The following is a 19,318-nucleotide window of genomic DNA, read 5'->3' on the forward strand; positions in this document are numbered from 1 at the left end:
GGAAGATCTTTCAGATCTCTATCTTCTGGCCATGAGCCAGACTCTCTTCGACGCGGAGGATTGGCCTCTCCCGCCTGCCCGACGAGAAAGTACCATCTCGTCTTCGACCCAGTCCTCATCCTCTAGTTTCGTGTCAACCTCATTTTTCCCTCTTCCTCCCATCAGCCCCGCCACATCGTCTCCGGGAAGATCGCGGCAGGCGTCATGCCAGTCGTTGTACGATGAAGTAGCTCGATTACCACTAAACCCTGCTGTGACGATGTGCGTTAACTATCCTTGCTCCGGATTGCCAGTGTGACTCTCTAACGGGCCATTATAGCTCATTCGTCCGAAGTCACAAACTTTTCAAACTTCGATACACATATATTGATATTCGCAAAGATGCCACAGGAAGTTTAAGGGCCCTGGAGCTGGGAGGAGCGGTTGGCCAACAGGCGCCCTTTGTGCACACCTGTAAGTGATAAGGATTCTAACTACGAGGGTATTTACGCTGATTATGATCTACTTACACCAAAGTCAACACCACAAAAATTCCCGTCCCGCATCTCGAACACCCCAAGCTGCCCAACGAACCCTCTCTAAGAATTTCCTTCATGGAGGAGCAGACCATCCAGACCGCCCATACTGTTTTCACATCACAGTTATCTTACACCTTTGAGGATTGGAACGGTAGGACTGGCTAGGTATACTCAAGGAGCTCTTACTAATTCACACTGCCAGATTGCGTGCAGTTTCAAGAGCTCATACTCGCCGCCAAACTCGTTTTCATTGCCGGGATTGCCGAAGCCAAATCGAAAGGTCGTGGAGAAGAATGCATCAGCCAGAATCTACGCATTCTGCGCGGGTATAACGGCAAACAAGTCATACTATTTTTCGCCAATTCGCAGCGAAAGGAGTTAAAGCGCTATGTCTCTGTTCCTGGTAAGTAGCGGGCAGAGTTCGAGAGGGGAGCGTCCCGGTACTGACCGGCTTAGTGAATTGCGTCGAAAGTGTCCAACCGCCGAAAAAGGCCGGGCGGCCGGTTGTGCTACATCTTCTACCAAATTTCGACTACCTTTCCCAAATGAAAAGTCTCCAGATCCATTTCTTAGACCACGGAGGTATGTCTACTTCAGGTACTCGGCCGAGAGTTGGGTATTAACGGATGTTCCGCAGATGGCCTGGCCTTCTGTCAATTCCTGGCAGACCACGCAAAATAAGTACCATTCGATGATCATGTCTTTCTACATAATTTGGGAGTGAGTATCTTGCTTTATTTATTTTTTTCTATATACATGATAGATTATTTCTGCGGGGTTTTGACTCTACGCACGATGTTTCTAGAATCCGGTAATAGTCGGAGCGCTGGCATGCTCGATGGGCGGATTCGGTCGGAGATACTATTTACTTCTATGTCTTACGCTGGATAATACATCTATATACCCTGTACAGTCAATACCATCATAAGTTATGAAAGCACGTGGCGCATGCACTGGCGTTGGTTCAAAGGCGAAAAATAATGTCGAGAAACACAAGCATCACACCGTATCACACCGTATCACACGCGTCTGGTGTCTCACCTGGATTTCCTAGTGGCTGCTCGTGGAGATTGCGTGCATGAAGAGACGACGCGCATTAATTAACATCCATGTCAGGAAGCTCGTGATCGGTGGGCCGCAGGAACCGCAAGAACCGCCGGAGGAAGTTGAATACGCATCTCAGGGGCGCACGTGGGAGAAGAATTGGCCCTTGCTTCATGTCCAAACGGAAGCTAATGTGGCACGTTGAGCTACCCGCTTCACTCGCACCAATGGTGGGCCTTCGCAGAGGTGGACCCCCAACTTTATTCTGTTCCCACCCCCCACTCTTCTTGTTTCTTGCTTCTTTGTCCAGCCTTGAGGCTTGTCGTCGGTCGGTCACGTACTAGCCATGCCACCCTCATCTGCCATGTTCTTCCACATGGATCTGTCCTACCCCTATCTTGCCCTATGTTTCGAGCCGCATTCTTTATATTGGAGGTAACATCTTGGACGATCAATGGCGAATCTGTCATAATACTATGGATCCTGTCCTGTTAAATGAGCCGTTCCTCTAAGATAAGAAACGCCTAGTGCGATAAGATTCACAAAAAAAAAAATGACGAAGTTTCGCTCGAGGTTATATAAAACCGATCGCGCTCGGGATTTTGACCATGAACAGGTGCAGTCTCCATCGGATCTAGGATTTTGTTACCGTCTGAAACTGACCGCCATGCATCTAGGACCGCCATGTCCGCATGCGACAAGTTTACGAAACCATCGATCGACAGGGTTATCAATGGATTGTGGTGTTTGTAGCCGGAGTGGGCTTCTTCCTCGATGGATATACAGTCAGTTAACTATGAAGCTATTGGGCTCGATGCCGAATCAATCATGACTGACGAATGCTTCTTCTCCCCGCAGCTATTTGCCAGCAACATGGCCTTCCCGATGCTATCCTACGTCTACTGGCAAAATGAAACGTCTTCCATGAAACTCACCAATATCAACATTGCCACATTGGCCGGTACCATGCTGGGGCAAGTATTATTTGGGTATCTGGCAGATAAGTATGGGCGGAAGAAGATGTACGGTCTGGAGCTGATGCTCCTGATCACCTCGACCCTCGGTGTAGTCATGTCTTCAAATGGCGTGAACCATAGTATGAATGTGTATGCGTGGTTGATATGGTGGAGAATCGTGGTCGGCATCGGCGTTGGGGCCGATTACCCACTGAGTGCTGTCATCACGTCTGAGTAGGTGCAGCTTGGCTTGATTCGCGCGATCGGGAACTGACAGACTTTCCAATAGGTTTGCGCCCACAAAGCATCGAGCACGAATGATGGCATCGGTCTTTTTCATGCAGCCGCTCGGTCAGATCACTGGAAATATTGTGTCGCTGATCGTATGCGCGGCCAGCAGAAGTCGAGGAAATGAAGACCTGACCCGCACGGTGGATATCATGTGGAGGTGGGTCATTGGGATCGGGGTGGTTCCTGGGGTAATCGCAACGGTCTTCCGGTTCATTATCCCAGAAAGTCCCCGGTTCCTGCTGGAGGTCGAAGACGACCCCGTGCAGGCAGAATTCGACGCAACCACCCTCTTTCACGAGCCGAACAACTCTCCCTCTGTGGAAACGGATAGTTGGCACAACCTGCCCCTCCCAGCGATCTCCATGACGAGTCAATGCTTCTCTGATCGATCACCCTCGCAGGCAGAAATTCTCCAGCCCGCCACTCTCAACTCCCACTGGCATTTGACGAGGAAGGATATCACACAATATTTCTGGACTGAGGGAAACTGGCGCACTCTCGCTGCTACCTCCCTGTCCTGGCTTTTGCTCGACTTTGGCTTCTACGGAATTGGCCTCTCGAGCCCACAGTTTCTGGCCAAGACATGGGGTTCCCTCAAGCTCCATGGTGCAGCGCCTGTCTGGCAGACGGATGATTCACCGAACGCCGATGTCTTCAAGATGTTTCTAGATAGCTCGACGCATGCCCTTGTTATCTTGAACAGTGGTAGTTTCCTTGGGGGCCTACTCTTGATTCTCGTCATCCACCGTCTTGATCGCGTCGCACTCCAAAAATACGGGTTTCTGGCGCTGGCCGCCCTCTTCATCGCCCTGGGTACTATGTTCCTGACCGTCCACAAAGAAGGTGCTGTAGCCGTGGCCTTATACATCGTCGGTCAGGCTTTCTTCAACTTCGGTATGGACCTTCCTAGTAAATGCAAAAGGGAAAACAAACACTGACAAAGAATCCTACAGGCCCCAACGCAACCACCTATATAATTCCCGCCGAGATCTTCCCCACTCGGTACCGCGCTACCTGCCACGGAATTAGCGCCGGCGCTGGCAAACTCGGCTCAATTCTTGTTCAAATATTCTCCGCGCACTTCAACTTCGGTTCAGGTCTTGGCGACGAGCCCATCATCCGCCACGGCTGGGTTCTAATCGTCTTCAGCGTGTGTATGATACTGGGTGCGGTGGTCACGCATTTCTGGATCCCGCCTGTGCAGCGACAAGACGGCAAAGGGAAGTTCTGGGGTGGGAAGACGGAGACCCTGGAAACGTTGGCGCTTGGGAGGATGGGATGGAAGAGCCGGTATGCTGTGACACTGCGAGACAGAGAGAGGATTATGTCACCGACCTTTTCGCCGGGCGGGTTTGGGCTATAGTATATAGTGCTGTGAATATTGCACTGTCGATATGGTGTTTTCCTGGGCAAGACACCAACTTCATCTTCTTGTACATACATATTTAGATACATATCTTGGAGAAACGAATCTTTATTAGAAACAATTATTGATACCCAAGAAGAGAAAACAGAAGAATACATTGCCAGAGCAAGAAAAATAGTGGGCCCGATATAAGGAACCAGGGAAAGAAAACAAAAAATGAGTGCATCATCCGTGAATCGAACACGGGCCTCATCGATGGCAACGATGAATTCTACCACTAGACCAATGATGCTAGTTGTTGAAGGATCCTTTCTTATTTTAACTTATAGCACAATAATCAATTCTTAAAAAGTCTACCCGCAATAGACCAACTTAGGCATGATTCCTATATACTTTAAAACTCTACGAGTAATAGGACCCTTGAATCCAGATCCAAGAGAGCACGGAGATATCTATATTTGACACACTCATCGGGCATTCTAGGAGGTACTGTTGCAGACTAGTCATCACTCAGATGCTTGGAAGTGACATATTTACGATATATATTTCATTCAAGGACAGACGTCATGCCCATTGTTCCGACTTCTTAGCATGTATACTGTTATCGGACAGTTCTTCTCGCTTCTAGAGTCTGTTTTCAAATTTATTCAAACGGGAGACCTTTCCTACTTGATTTTCATCCAATCCCTGCACGAGTTGTCAAACCAGCGGCGCCTCTGTAAATGAGTGCGGCCAGTGGGAGATATGTATTCTCTCACCAGCTCGCTCAATACCCAGGTTATAGCACACAGATAAAGATAAAAAATGTCGACCTACCCATGACGTAGCCACAATGTTATGTGCGCCATGGACATCAAAGGAAGGGGTTCTTGTTATTTTGAAGGGGTGGGTGTTTTTCACTGACACATCTCTATTAACATAGTTCATTTCGAAAGGTACAGCTACTGATACGGTCAAAGAGTTGGGATGAGGGGGCTCGGTGAAGATGCAAAAGGCAAGGAAAGCTCATACCAGGGCACTGCATGCTAAGTCTATAGCCATAAGTGCTGTGGAGGAGGATCGATATCCATGTCCAAGAAACACTAGATTATAAACAAAGACAAGGCTACGAGCCTTATTGATTAGGATTCGCGCTAAGCCTTGAGTCTCTGCATGGTATATCCATGTAGCACTTGTGCTCAGCCCGGAGGCTGAGACTTGCATACGAGAAATTGAATTTATTCTCTGGTTTTAGAAATCCCAAGTGTTAACAAGCTAATTACATTGTTGCCAAGCTTTGAACTGGTGCCTTCTCCATTGTCTCCCAAGGTGCTGCAGGAGGCTGTTGCATTTGGATCTGCTTTTTCCAATCGGTCTCCACTTGGCCCATGGTCGTAATCCTTTCAGCATCCCACCATGGTAGATGAATTGCCTGGGAGCGGATACATGGATCCCATTGATCCCACGCACACGCCAGAACGATCAGGACTCCTCGACCCAACCGCTGATCCAAATAGCGCAGATTCTCCTCCAATCGGACTAGGTGTGACTCCAGGATGCTGATATGCTCCGTCCGTAACTCGATGATTACATAGTCCAGCCGGTCACAGGATGCTAGTTTTTTTTCATAATATGGTGTGTAACAAGACGGGGAGTACTCCTATATGATACTGACTCTGACTCTTCCTGCGCATATGAGAGCACTACATGGATGCGCTGTAGCCAGTGTGCAGGGTCGAAGTCATCCTCACGGAAAGGGTGAAACCAGGGAATTTCGCCCCCTGTTACAATCAGATTCTGACTATATAGAAGTATTCCCGGGCTTCCCTGGTGAGCACATCGTTCCCTGTCTGGCGGGGATCCAGAAGCCGGACTCCGCGCGGCAACGTTAGATCATCGGCCCAGAGTAGATCACAATCATCCCAAAGGACCATATCCGGTAGGTACACGGGATGTGGGAGGGTCAAGATGGGATAGATATCCAGGTCATGCAATACTATCGGATCCGGAGAGTCAAACTTGCTTTTATTTTAGCTTGGTTGTATATAGTGCTCCGTAAGAGGTTTGGTTTTATACCTTTGGCGCTCTTCTCCAATTGATCGCTTCTTCATCGGATAACACCGAATCTCGTTCCTGTTTCAGTGTTGCTGGTGTTGTTGATGGTATCCTCTGCTGTAGAACTGCTAGTGGTTCTTTGACATTTAATGATAGATCCTTGTATAGTTGTATAATCGTCTGATTGTAGTGGTGGTCGGCAAGTTTAGTAGTGTGTAGAATATTCAATACATGTCCCCTAAGTGATCTCCATCACCCCTACTTCCTTAAGCAGCTGGTTGGCATTGAGGAAATATGTGATCTACTACCTCTGACTGCTCTGGTGCACAGATCTTTCCTGGTGAAACTACTAGATAACTCCTGGGCAGGTTTAAGGCGCTGAGCTTGCAGTATATCAATTCGGAGACGCGGCCAATGGAACTAAACATGCCTCTTGCGCATAACAGACAAGAACCACTTCGTGATTTCAAGCCTTGTGTAATTCCATACAAGCCAACTAATCACATCACTAATAACTTTCTTCACACTGATAACTCGCCGCATCCCTTACATTACCGCCCTTATACACCGAAACAAGTGGATAAGGGCACAGGTTCCTCCTCCTACCGTCAGCAGCCAGAGCATCAACGGTCTCAGGCACGACACCATTCTCTACCCAATCTACTACCTGGCTCAACGGATCAACAGGTACAGGCCCCACACCCCCAGAGCAATGATGGACCCCCGGGGCCTTGAAGAAGCGATAAAAGTCACGCACGGATGGGTCCTTCTCTTCCACCCGTTTATAGTACTGTTCTGTGCCCTTGGGGAAGATCAACGTGTCAGTGAGTCCATGCCAGGTTATCATCTTCCCGCCCGCCTGCTTGAAGGCGGAGAGGTCTGGATTATCGGTGCCGATTATGTCGTTGTATCTTTCCTTGGAAAGGGTGAATATCCTATCGAGGGCTTTGTGGTCTAGCGTGCTGAGGTCGAAGGACGGATCTTGCAGGACAAACCGGCGGATCCAGTCTGACGAGATAGCAAACGGAGAACCGGTGCAGTTGAACGGTGCCGAGCATATGGTACGGGCGAGACTCGACGCACCCATTGACAAGGGTGTGCCCTTGTCAAGTCCGTACCATAGGAACGAGCCCTCCGAAGACCTGAGTCCTTCCCATGTACTGTTGACCACTTGAGCATCCTTCACGGAGATGCTCACACTGGTTCCGCTGCAATTTACTCTCGTGCCAACCGTGGTAAATGGATCAAAATCACACAAGTCAGGCGCAGAAATCACTCCGTCCACAACCCCATCGATATCATCGCACGCCTTAATCGCCGCAGCAGTAATAGCATCCGAGACACATGTCGGAGGGAAAGCGCCAAGCTTATTCATGACAAACTGGGGCCAGAACTCTGCGACCAGGAAACTAGCCCAATTTATTGCCGGTGCAGCGGCCATGATGCCGTCATACGCGGTGGGATATCGCTGTGCGAGCATTAGACCCTGCCTGCCGCCGGTCGAGCACCCATTCCAGTACGAGTACCGCGGAGCAAGGCCATAGAAACTGGTGGTGATCTGTTTACCGATAATCGCGGCGTCGCCAAGAGCGACGTAGGCGAAATCCTCCAGTAACGCCATGTTCACATTTCCTGAATTGTCCAGGGACCATGATGCTGAACTCTGCGAGTTCATGTCGTGACCTCCGTCCGTGGCTAGGACCGTATAGTTCTGGGCCACAGCTGCCGCAAGGACGGCATCTTCCGATCTCATGGCGAAACCGCCTCCGCCGGAGCCTTGGAGTCGGGTGTTCCAATTGGAGAAGGGGAGCCAGACTGTGGCATGGATGGTATCATTCTTCCCTGGGTGGGTGTATGTGACGGTCACATTGCAAAAGTCTAGTGTAGAGTCATCGTATGCATAATTCGTTACTGGAATGGCAGAGAGATCCAGTACCTCTCCTCCAGGTATGGATGGATGGGAAATCACAGATGACGAGCAATACCCGGCCTGAGCAACAGTCGCTGTGAAAAGGCCCTCGGCGGCCATGAGGGCCACAGACCGTATTCTACCGTGCAACATTGTGAAGGCTGATCAGAAAACCCTGGGTAACATTTTTCTTACTTCCTCTCGACGGTACTTATAGTGGGTATAACATTCGGAAAAATAGCCCCAGGTCTTAGCACAACCGTGCTTAGCCAACACAATTCAGACTCGCCCACCCGTCCGGCGGCTTGGTATCGTGACAAACAACAAATGACAACGAGGAGACGTCCCCAGAGTGTAGTATAGCGCGGAATGTGGGTTCCACCAGATAGACGATTCACCATACGTAGACCAGGCTGCCAATGATTGTCGTCTCGTCGAGGGGACCGGGGAATCCTCGGACTTGGCTAATTTGGCTAGTTCTAATCCGTCAAGTGGATTTAGTTCATATACCCCTCTTCTTGCGTAGAGAATGTCCAAAATTGAGGACTGATATGAGAGAATTGCGGCATGATGTTTCATACTAGTCTTGGTTTTAAAGTTTCGGGTATGGGGTTCGGTAGTGAGCTTACCTGGAATGCGGAGGGAACTGGAGCAATTGCGGGGTGGCCAGGATAATTATCCGGTTTGTGTATCCTAGTGAGTAGATGGGATTTGCGATTTGATACAAGGAAGTGGGACTTTGCTTGATAAAAGACTAGCTCGGGCTATCTATGAAACGATCCCGGTTGAGTTGCCGAAGAGGAGGCCGAGTGAACCCTTCATAACTTCCTAGATCTTTATGCAGAATGCTAAAAGCTGGCCATTTATGGAAGCCACAGATATACCGATAACCCCCAGACGGGACAACCAATCGGTAGGCCACTAAATAGATGTTAAGGATGCGTAGGATACTATGGTCTCCGTCTGGTCCAGATCCATCCGCTCTTCGAAGCTCACTTGGTCAAAAGTTTATATAGCATCAAACTGCAAAGCAGCACATCCAATCAGCTTCTATGGCTCAGTTGGTAGAGCGCATGACTAGTAATCATGAGGTCCGCGGTTCGAATCCGCGTGGAAGCAGATCTCATCCGAAGCTCCTATGGCTCAGTTGGTAGAGCGCATGACTAGTAATCATGAGGTCCGCGGTTCAAATCCGCGTGGGAGCATCTCACGAGTTTCTTTTTTCTCTTTTTTGTTGTCGTTGCTTGGTCAACAGTAGCGTTGGACGTTGTGGAGGTCGTTCATGCAGGATATCGGGATGCCACAGTACCACAGTATCGCCCACTTGGCCCGATCTCGGTTTCCTTTTCATTCCATTGGGGCAGCCGGTCACATGGTAAACATATGTGCCAGTAGGAGCCATTCTCCGATGTCCTCGACGCATCTTCTGCAAGGAATCCCTGCAATGGGACCCCCACAATTGTGCTTCTGGGCCTATCTTTGCCTCTTATAGTAAGGGTCCAGCGCTAATTGCTCGACAACTCAATGGTGCAGATGTCACTGAGGGGTACGTGGATAGGTAGCTATTGGAGTCTAGCCCGGTGGGAGTCTACCTAGTTTCTGTTAGTAGAGAAAGGTCTGAGACAATGTGGCTTGACAGTATTTCGAAAGCAACGAGTGACTGAAGAAAGCCCCACGCAGTTACTACAGCGTGCAGCTGCAGCTCCGAGTACGCGTTGTTCGTAAAGTGGGGTGATGAGAGTATAAAGAAGAGGAGAGTGACCAGAGTCCAGACCCCGTGCTCTCTTCTTATGTTACCCCGCCCTCGCATCTCTTTAATTCCCCGCACTCATCGCTCCATTACCTATTCTTCTTCTCTACCAGACCAGAGAACTACGTGATGGCCCTCGCTTCAAAAGATAGAGTCGAGCCCGGCTCCTCCAACGTCCCCGTCGGGACGTTTCCCGCAACGTGCTCGTCAACTGGCATTGACGCTGACAAGATCGCGTCGGAGGTGATACGATTGCTGAACACGGCGCTGGCACTGAAGCAACCTCAGGAGATCTCCAAACTGTTTCTGGAAGATGGCTACTGGCGAGACCATCTCATCCTGACATGGGACTTCCGCACCATCAAGGGCCAAGAGAACATCACCAAGTTCCTTCAGGAAAACCCCCGTTTGCTACAAGTAGAAATTGACCGCTCGTCCGCCTTTCATGCACCGGCGATCTTCCCTATCGATGCCTTTGGCGATGTAACCGGAATCCAGTTTTTCATTAAGGTCAATACCGACGTGGGGAGTGGAAAAGGTGTTGTCCGACTGGCCGAGAAGGATGGGGAGTGGAAGATTTTCACATTCTTCACATCACTGTTAGAGGTCAAGGGGAGTGAGGAGAAGATTAACCATCACCGGCCGGTGGGCGTATCGCATGGCGAGCATCATGATAGACGGAATTGGCAGGATAGACGAATCGCCGACTTCAACTATGAAGGGAAGAGCCCCACGGTGTTAATCGTTGGTATGTACACTGTTCCTTCCCCCTTTTCACCAGACAAGCTAACTTTATCAGGTGCTGGCCAAGCTGGACTGACAATCGCCGCCCGTCTGAAAATGCTCGATATCGATGCACTGGTCATTGACGAAGAAGATCGCATCGGAGATAACTGGCGTAGGCGGTATCACCAGCTGGTTCTACACGATCCCGTCTGGTTCGACCACTTGCCCTACCTTCAGTTCCCGGCGAATTGGCCCATCTTCACGCCCAAGGACAAACTCGCAGAGTTCTTTGAATGCTACGCCAAGCTTCTTGAGCTGAACGTGTGGACTAAAACCAAGCTCCAATCTACGTCTTGGAGCGACGCAAACAATGTCTGGACCATTGAGCTCCAACGACAGAAGGAGGACGGTACAGTCGAGACTCGTACCTTCAACCCCCGTCATGTCATCCAGGCAACTGGCCACTCGGGTAAGAAAAACCTGCCGGAATTCAAGGGCGTTGAGACTTTCCAGGGGAAGCGCATTTGCCACAGCTCCGAGTTCCCTGGTGCGGACCCCAACAGCAAAGGCAAGAAGGCGGTTGTGGTCGGATCCTGTAACTCGGGCCATGACATTGCACATGACTACTTTGAGAAGGGATACGACGTGACTATGGTCCAGCGCAGTTCAACATGTGTCATCTCTTCCGAATCCATCACCAAGATTGGGCTGAAGGGCCTGTACGAGGAAAGTGCCCCACCGGTTGAAGATGCCGACTTGTTCCTGTGGAGCATTCCGTCGGAGCTCTTCAAGGCGCAGCAGAAGAAAATTACCGCAGTCCAAAATCAAAATGACAAGGCGACTCTGGACGGCCTGGAGAAGGCGGGCTTCAAAGTAGACCGTGGGCCGGATGATGCGGGCCTGCTGATCAAGTACCTCCAGCGCGGTGGCGGATACTACATCGACGTGGGAGCAAGCAAGCTCATCGCCGACGGCAAGATCAAGGTGAAACAGGGACAGGAGATCGCGGAGGTCATTCCGCAGGGATTGCGCTTCGCCGACGGCTCCGAGCTGGAGGCCGACGAGATCATTTTCGCGACGGGCTACCAGAACATGCGAACGCAGGCGCGCATCATCTTCGGCGACGAGGTGGCGGATCGCATCCAGAGCGTCTGGGGATACAATGAAGAAGGAGAGATGCGCACGATCTGGCAGCGCAGCGGACACCCCGGCTTCTGGTTTATGGGCGGCAACCTGGCGCTGTGTCGGTACTACTCGCGACTATTGGCATTGCAGATCAAGAGTGTGGAACTGGGTGTCAATCACTAATTGTAACCTGGGGGTATCAAGCTTGCTATACATTCTTAAGCCGGTAGAAAGAAATCAAAAGGAAACAATGAAACAAATGACCATACAACCTCGTTAGAGATATTGATTCAACCAACCCTCCTGCGCCGCCACATAGACCCCCATCGTCAAGATGGAGGTGAACAGCGCCGCATCTTCCTCCACTTCATTCTCACTTCGTAACGACGAAGCCAGATACTCTCTCTGTGCCCGATCCCATCCCCCAACCTTCAACCCCTGCTTCGTCAACGTCGCCAACCACGGCCGCCTCAGGCCCGACTCGGCAATATTCAGCGTGAACCTCACATCCCCCTTCATCTCACTCCCCTCCGATGCCGCCGACGACGACCTCCCCTTCGCCACCCTCTTCTCCCACTCCACCACCCGACTCACGCCATCCGCCCTCCCCTTAAACATAAACCGATACCCTCCCCTCACCGTCACACTAACCTCCCACCCTTCCCCAACTGGGAACCACACCCCACCGCCCGGAAACGCCATCTTCCGATTCTCCTCCTTCGCCGGCATATAAATCACCCCCACAACGGCCCCCTGACTCTGATCCTCCGGTAGATGCGCATATCCATCGCTCTGCACGATGTACATATCCCGGGCGGTCAGCTTGCGGGGCGCATCGCCCAGGGTCTTGCCGAAGCGGGTGGGTTGGTAGACCTCGAGGATGGGGATGGGGCGGCGGGAGGTGGGCGTGAGTTGTTGGATTTGGAGCGTGAGGTGGGGGGTGAGACGGAGGGTGTGTTTGGGCGGCGGCGGGTGGGCGAGAGGGAAGATTTGGGTGGTTGGTTGCGGGGGTTTTGTGGAGGTGGTGGTGTGGGTTGTGGACGTTCTTGATGTTATAGAGGTTGACGTACTAGTTTCTTTCTGTTAGTGGTGGTATTGTTGTTGTTATTGGGGATGTATGTGAGAATGTAGTCTGTGTAGTAGCGGGTACGTAGTTGGAAGGGTGCTAGTATAGAAGGACATGGTAGGGCTGGGAAATGTGGAGTACATACGTCTGTGTGCTTTCCGTATCGCTCATTTTTTTTTTAAAAAAATTGCGTCGTTAAATCGCTCAATCATGCAAATATTGTCAGTTTTGTTGGAACTGCATATGTATCTCTCTGTATGGAATGAAGGATTCTACGCCAGGTAGAATAAAGATAAGGTGAACAGTAGTAACTGTAAGCCCTCTAGGATCTCACTCCTCTTATATACCTTGCTGTAGGGTTCATTCCCAGCCAGACGCAAAAACTGGACCCTCGTATTCGTATCCACCGTCAGACCGCGCCCGAGGCAGCATTTGATTCGCGCGAGTGGAAATTCTGTCTGCCTAGTGACTAGTCTCGCCCAAGCTTAAGTTATTTCGAGCCTTTTGTTCTCTTGACGGGGATCCACTGGGCTGACTTTGCGTCTAGCCCGACGAGTTTATACTCCTTTCGGCAGATTATGCGGATACGACGCTGTCTGGGATGTTCGAACACGACTACGAGCTGGTTTCTAGAACGGGAATCCAATATGTGGGTGGGGAGATCATGCGAGAGAATGGAGTTCCATTTTTTTTTTTATCTTGGTTCTGTTCTACATGGTAGTGATATTGAGTGGGGGGGGGGTATCAATGGTTACTAGTTTCTGTTGTTACAGGGGGTTTTGTTGGGTGTAGGAGGTCAACATAGCCACCGATCGTCGACTTGTCTCAGAATCTCGCACTCGTCTGACCATTCGTCGTAGAGTCGTTCGATGACGATCCCGCGGTTTCGTGCGGCTTCGTAGAGGGGCTCGCAAGCTGCGCGAGCTTCGTGAAGGGTGTGCTCGGGGATTTCCTTCAATTTTTTGTTGCGACCAAAGGAGCTATCATCTGGTCCGTATTCGAGGTCCAGGACGAATGAGAGTCGCTTGAGATTGGGGAGAAAATCGCGCTCGGTGAAGGCCTGGACCCAGTTGTTCCACTCCGTGGACTTGGTCAGGGATGCTGGGCCTCGGAATCGGAGGGTCGATATGTTTGGCGGCAGCCATTTGTATAATGTAGGTAGACGGGACTCGTCCGTGAAAACCTCCCCGATGGATAACACTAGCGTCTCCAATCCGGAAAGCTCTGGCAGTAGCTGCTGGATCATACTTTCGTGCAGGGATTGGAGGTCCAAACAATGTGTTGAACGGATATTTAACGTCATCAGGTTCTCGACGAGGTGAGGTAATGCGAGGGCCATTCGGCAGAGGGTCTCAATAGCATCGTTTTCTAAAATCTCTAATGTGCGTAGGTTGATCGTCGGTGGTGGGTGGTTATCTTCTTCTAACTGGGGCTCCTCTTTACCCTGATACTTGTTTTTCATCCATTTGCCGGCCAGCTCGGGGATCCATGTGATTTGGATCTTCTTTTCCTCAGGAGTGCCCTCTCTCACAGTAATGTAATTGGCTTTCTCTTCGCCTAGGGCAATCGCTTGGGAATGTGCTTTGCTCAACTCTTTCGACGTGGGTCCTTCGAAGCGGAGACCGGAGGTAAGCAACAAGATGAGATGGCTCACGCGGCCCTGCCGTATGTGCGGAGTTTGAGTGACTTCCCCGCAGGCACTGAGAAGTTTGCACCGCTTAAGGGGCCAATGCAGGGGCAATTCTTTGTCATTGAGTTCCTCGTTATATCCGCTGTCCAATTCCAAAGACTGGATGTTAGTGAAGTGCGAGCCGAGAATGGCCCATTCCTTGTCTGATGGGGTTTCCTCCTCGATCCGGAGTGCTGTTATATCGGAAGGTATGGACTTCAGCTGGGCGATGAGATCTTCGCCGTGGTTTTCACTGTCTTCGCTGGCGCCCTCGATTTTGACTACGTGATGATGTGGTTTCAGGCCGAGCTGGGTGTTTGCCGAGGCCATTCTGCCTTTTGAATACGCACTGGGGCGAGAAAGTATTGATGGGGGGTATGTTCTTGGTGTACCCAACGTCTTTAGTTGAGTGCAGATGCGAAACAGGGGCCGCTATATAGGTTAGTACTCGATACCAAGACACAATACTTCTCCAGTTATAAACATCGCATATCGATATCTGGGGTAAGATTCACCATCGTGTTCGACTCACCGTAATGTTGCAAGTCCCCGAGGGGCTAATAGAGTGGTCAGATGAGACGCAGCAATCAGATTGCTTCCAGATTCCTTAGTTTCGTTGCTGACAGAAGGATCGACAAGATTGTCGCAGGGCTTAGTCGATGGGCGTTGTCAGCCGCGTTTTAATTCAACGCGCTTTGCACTGTTTGCTCCGTGTGACTCACTCGTTGCACGTCACGTTGGCATCGACTTCCGGTTTGGGTTCAAGACGAACATTCCTTGAGAGCGACGGTATTTCATTCCGACCCGGTACCTGAATCCGTTGGGCGGAGATCCAGTGGCCAAAGATCTTGTGCTCGCTGCTCAGGGTCGACTTGATAGTACGTACAATATCATCTCACTACGTCCTGGCAAAGAAGAGTTAACGAGTGTGTAGCACTAAATTGATCGTCAATTAGAACTGATCTTCAATTGGTCTAATGAAACAACCAAGGGTGCAACCAACGCCAAGAATCCCCCCCCCCCCCCCCCCCAACACCAATTCTGCGATCATAGTGCAAATTACCGCAAGCGCGAAGACAAAGCAATGGCCCGATATTAAATTATCTCCAGGGGCCAAGGAATAGCTGCCGTAAGAGCAACAAGGCCTCCCACCAACGGTAACAATCCCCGACCGGCATTGAGCTTCAGCCACCGGGACAACAATGACTCGACTTCCGCGCTGGACTTCTCGTCTACCACCCGATTCGAGTTGGCTAGATCCATCAACTTGTTGTTGGTACCCAGCATCATGCCAAAGGTGTAGGGTACGATCCCCAACGTCAAGGCCGCTGCGATACAGTACAAAGAAGAGCTGTGAGTGGGGGTCAAGGGGGCTAGCGTCGTGCTAGCGCGAACGGCCCAGGCACAATAAAGAAACGCAGTGGAGGTGGCAGCGGCGATAGGAGGAGCTTGGCTTTTGCCTTTGTTATAAAACTTGCACCATAATTTGACAGCAGCATCGAGCGGTAATCTATCTTCGCGGGTTGATTGTATCAGTGCAGGCACAGAGATTGTGCTCAATGACAGGATTTTGCCTTTGACGGTTATTAGACTGGTTATTCACTGAATTCGACTTGACAGAGCGTGGAAATTTTTACCTGAAAGCCAGGCGGCGCCAGTCAAGCCCACCACTTGGGCGGCGTAAAACGCAGTCGGATGTGTGCTCATGATGTTTGGCAACTCAAGGCTGTGGGTGAATAGACTTCCAATTGGAATGGGGTCGTTCTGGATGGGGCCGGCATTGGCTTTATAGCTCCAGGTATGCTGGACAGTGACTAAGGGTGACTAACTGGCATCAATCATATGATTCCATTCCTTTCTCAGTTCTCGCCTCAAAGATCCATGACGACATTGCTACGCACCAGTTAACCTTGATCAGGAACGTCTGTTGATCTCCGAGCGTTCCAGGGAATATCCACCACCAACCTTACGCAATTGGGTTTGATTCGGCACGCCTAGATCCTGTGGTGGGTCTTCTCGGTTTTTGTCGGCTTTTGGAACGCTCAATCGGGCTTTGCGCACGATGTCCTTGTCTAATTAGAATGATGGCCGTTTCAAGGATGCAATTTCGAATTCCTAGTGAAAACACTTGCCAATCACTTCCTGAGGTAGTTAAGTGAACTACGCCAACCATGTCGGGTCGGCGTGGTTTAGCAACGATGTCCGAGTCGGTGAAGTATTATATAGCTGGGATGGGTTTACTAGTGATGATGCCTCTTTGACCCTTTCTTCATCTTCACGTTCTCAAGCTGCATCAATATGGCTCGAATCAAGCCGGGTCAAATATGTCTGTTAGGTGCTACCGGTCGCACCGGACGAGGTATCCTGCAGATTCTTCTTACGGAGAACTATAGCGACTGGGCTTTGCATATCTATGTCCGGTCACGAGCAAAACTTTTGTCGTTCTTCCCAGGCATAGAAGCTTTTACAGGTGTGAAAATCTTTGAAGGATCGATCACTGACGTTGAGCTTTGGAGACAATGCTTTTCTGGGGCGGACATCATCATTTCCGCTCTTGGCGAGAACGAAAATATCGCCGGGTTGCGGTTACTACAAGATGCAGCGAACACCACGGTCTCCGCGCTGCAAGTATTGAGTCAAGAGGATAGTTCCAACTGGCGTCGGCCTCGCCTGATCCTTCTTTCATCGGATACATTGAATCCTACAGTCGCTGCCGCCCGTCCACGACTGGTGCACTGGGTAGTTAGCAACGCCTTTTGTTATGCGTACGACGATCTTCGCAAAGCACAAGCTGTTTACGAAGCCCACCCGCAGCTGTTACGGCTGTGTCTTGTACAGCCTCCGGCCCTGGTTGAGGAGGGGTCATCCGGGCATATTATCGGTACAGAAAGGGGCTCTTTGGCTGTGTCTTATGCAGATCTGGCGGCGGGTTTCGTGGAAATTGCGATTTCTGATGGATACAGAAACTCTAGTGCTGTAATTGTCTCTAGTGCTTCTAAGGATCGACTTCGACATGTACCGGAACTTACGCGAAGAATTGTACGGGGGACTCTAGCTCGCTACATTCCCTGGTATCTTGCTGTTGAGGAGAAGGTATGGGGGATGCTGTTTGGGGCAGTATTAGACCATAATCTGCAGATATAATTGGTAAGATTGTTGACAGACCAGTTCTAGACTAGAAAGTTGAATTGAAACCGTGTTTCGCCACAGTGACAACCCATAACCATCACTTGTAAGTGGGGTTGCTTGTCTACAACCTTGAACCATGCTCAGTGCATTCATACACTACCTATGAAACAGAGAGCCAATGCCTCGGACCAGGGCTTGAAGTCAACAGCCCCCCATGTCGGAGCCAGCGGAGCTTCCAAACGCCGAAACGCGAGGGGGTAATACTAGTAGTATAAGATAGCCGCTATCCTGAGTTTATATCAAGTCTAGCTCCATATTTTCCAGCATAGTTTATCTAAACTCAAAGCATTTTGTGAGAACCATAACTTCTAAACAAGAGTTTGATTTGCCTTCCATCTCTTCAGTTGATCTACCGTCTCTTCCAGATGAACGTTCCAAAACCGTGTACTCTCGCTTATGCAGAGAAACCACCAGGATCATGCAGTTTTATCTGAACCAAAACTCATCTTCCATAACCATGTGCCCCATGTGAGTCATCCCCAACATGAATGTGACTAAAGCACCTCCAACCGGCTATAGATGCTGGGATCAGCCTACCTACTAGGATACCCCTCCGAGAAGGTGATCAAGATGTACCAAAATGACTCTTCCCAGCTCAAAAGCCTCAACGACATACTCATCCGCACAGGGGCCACAAAGGACAACTGGAGACAGTTCCTGGGCAAAAAGAAGTACACGCCTGTCTTCATCCCATCACCTACCAAAACTAAAACTAACACTTGGGACAAGATATACAGCCGCATACACCACTTTCTTTGATCAAGAACTAGCCAATGCCCAGAATGGCTGGAAAAGTCTCGTAAACGAATACCTCTTCAGCTCACCCCAACCCTTAATCAACGGCTTCGTCGCAGTCGTAAGCCCTCCTCATCCCCTGTCTCTCCAAACCATAAACTAGGCATTGTACAGTCGGCCACCCCATAATCCACCTCGCCTAGGGCTATGAATTCTCCAACCCCCAAATCGCAGCCGAAGCGCTCAGTCTCGGCTGCACAGGCCGAGACCCAATCCACGTCTACCTCGACACCCAATACCCAGGCACATCAACCTACAAAACAACCTCCGCAAAGAAAATCCTCCACCGCGTGCACACCGACACCTGCTTCTCCAACCTCTTCTCTATCCCAGACTACGTCAACCTCTCAATTACCTTCGCGCAGGCAGAGCACGCCCTCCTCGAACACTGGAATGCGTGGGATATCGTCGACCCTGTAAATCAGTTCAGAGATGTGGTTGACGTTGAGGGACTGCTTCTCATTGAGTCTCGGAATGGGGACGGCGAGTATGACTTTTTTTTATGGCGCATTTGTTGACCGTCGGGCATGCTTTGAGGGTGCTTTTACCTTCGTTTCCTGTGAGTTATAGGCTGGGGGTGTTGAGGCAGTTTTGGTTGTTCGTGCCTTATGTTTATGTTGCGCAGTTGAGGCCTGAGATTGGGGATGGGGGAGACGTGAGAGGGGTTGAGCTACGGGGACGGGATTGGGGGTGGGTTTATGAGAGATGCTTGGACGGGGAGTTTGGGGAGGATGTACACGTGGTTAAGGTTGTAAGGGCATTTAGGATGTTGGAGGAGTGGAAGAATGAGAGGGATGGGTGGTGCTTGAGGGCTGCGGTGAGCTTTGTGGAGGGGTTTCGAGGCTGGACTGGCTTTGGGGCTGGGGGTGGAGGGTATTGA

The 19,318-nt window shown here is 50.4% G+C and overlaps 8 protein-coding genes across 8 annotated transcripts; 4 read left to right on the forward strand and 4 right to left on the reverse strand.

Annotated features, from left to right (window-relative positions):
* Window positions 1-31: 31 nt before the first annotated feature.
* On the forward strand, window positions 32-1,199 carry ABOM_011399 (uncharacterized protein; the record flags this gene model as incomplete). Its single annotated transcript, XM_022538527.1, has 6 exons — window positions 32-261; window positions 320-453; window positions 517-669; window positions 721-921; window positions 975-1,100; window positions 1,156-1,199. The coding sequence occupies 6 exons, from the start codon at window positions 32-34 to the stop codon at window positions 1,197-1,199; spliced, it is 888 nt and encodes a 295-aa protein (XP_022383811.1).
* A 590-nt stretch (window positions 1,200-1,789) lies between these two features.
* Window positions 1,790-4,172, forward strand: ABOM_011400 (phosphate transporter; the record flags this gene model as incomplete). The annotated part of the gene is made up of 5 exons (XM_022538528.1): window positions 1,790-1,792; window positions 2,240-2,347; window positions 2,421-2,752; window positions 2,808-3,703; window positions 3,763-4,172. The coding sequence occupies 5 exons, from the start codon at window positions 1,790-1,792 to the stop codon at window positions 4,170-4,172; spliced, it is 1,749 nt and encodes a 582-aa protein (XP_022383806.1).
* Window positions 4,173-6,717: 2,545 nt separating this feature from the next.
* ABOM_011401 (feruloyl esterase B precursor) lies at window positions 6,718-8,271 on the reverse strand (the record flags this gene model as incomplete). The annotated part of the gene is made up of 1 exon (XM_022538529.1): window positions 6,718-8,271. One exon carries the CDS (start codon window positions 8,269-8,271, stop codon window positions 6,718-6,720), a length of 1,554 nt encoding a protein of 517 aa, XP_022383805.1.
* A 1,726-nt stretch (window positions 8,272-9,997) lies between these two features.
* On the forward strand, window positions 9,998-11,902 carry ABOM_011402 (flavin-containing monooxygenase; the record flags this gene model as incomplete). The annotated part of the gene is made up of 2 exons (XM_022538530.1): window positions 9,998-10,616; window positions 10,668-11,902. The coding sequence occupies 2 exons, from the start codon at window positions 9,998-10,000 to the stop codon at window positions 11,900-11,902; spliced, it is 1,854 nt and encodes a 617-aa protein (XP_022383808.1).
* Window positions 11,903-11,995: 93 nt separating this feature from the next.
* Window positions 11,996-12,956, reverse strand: ABOM_011403 (uncharacterized protein; the record flags this gene model as incomplete). The annotated part of the gene is made up of 2 exons (XM_022538531.1): window positions 11,996-12,788; window positions 12,931-12,956. The coding sequence occupies 2 exons, from the start codon at window positions 12,954-12,956 to the stop codon at window positions 11,996-11,998; spliced, it is 819 nt and encodes a 272-aa protein (XP_022383807.1).
* A 625-nt stretch (window positions 12,957-13,581) lies between these two features.
* Window positions 13,582-14,784, reverse strand: ABOM_011404 (uncharacterized protein; the record flags this gene model as incomplete). The annotated part of the gene is made up of 1 exon (XM_022538532.1): window positions 13,582-14,784. The coding sequence occupies one exon, from the start codon at window positions 14,782-14,784 to the stop codon at window positions 13,582-13,584; it is 1,203 nt and encodes a 400-aa protein (XP_022383802.1).
* Window positions 14,785-15,549: 765 nt separating this feature from the next.
* ABOM_011405 (DUF1772 domain-containing protein) lies at window positions 15,550-16,161 on the reverse strand (the record flags this gene model as incomplete). The annotated part of the gene is made up of 2 exons (XM_022538533.1): window positions 15,550-16,028; window positions 16,092-16,161. 2 exons carry the CDS (start codon window positions 16,159-16,161, stop codon window positions 15,550-15,552), a joined length of 549 nt encoding a protein of 182 aa, XP_022383801.1.
* Window positions 16,162-16,752: 591 nt separating this feature from the next.
* Window positions 16,753-19,318, forward strand: ABOM_011406 (uncharacterized protein; the record flags this gene model as incomplete). Its single annotated transcript, XM_022538534.1, has 5 exons — window positions 16,753-17,547; window positions 18,163-18,314; window positions 18,373-18,499; window positions 18,582-18,925; window positions 19,009-19,318. The coding sequence occupies 5 exons, from the start codon at window positions 16,753-16,755 to the stop codon at window positions 19,316-19,318; spliced, it is 1,728 nt and encodes a 575-aa protein (XP_022383804.1).

This window comes from Aspergillus bombycis (genome assembly GCF_001792695.1).
Source record: "Aspergillus bombycis strain NRRL26010 chromosome Unknown contig00160, whole genome shotgun sequence".
NCBI classification, from domain to species: domain Eukaryota; kingdom Fungi; phylum Ascomycota; class Eurotiomycetes; order Eurotiales; family Aspergillaceae; genus Aspergillus; species Aspergillus bombycis.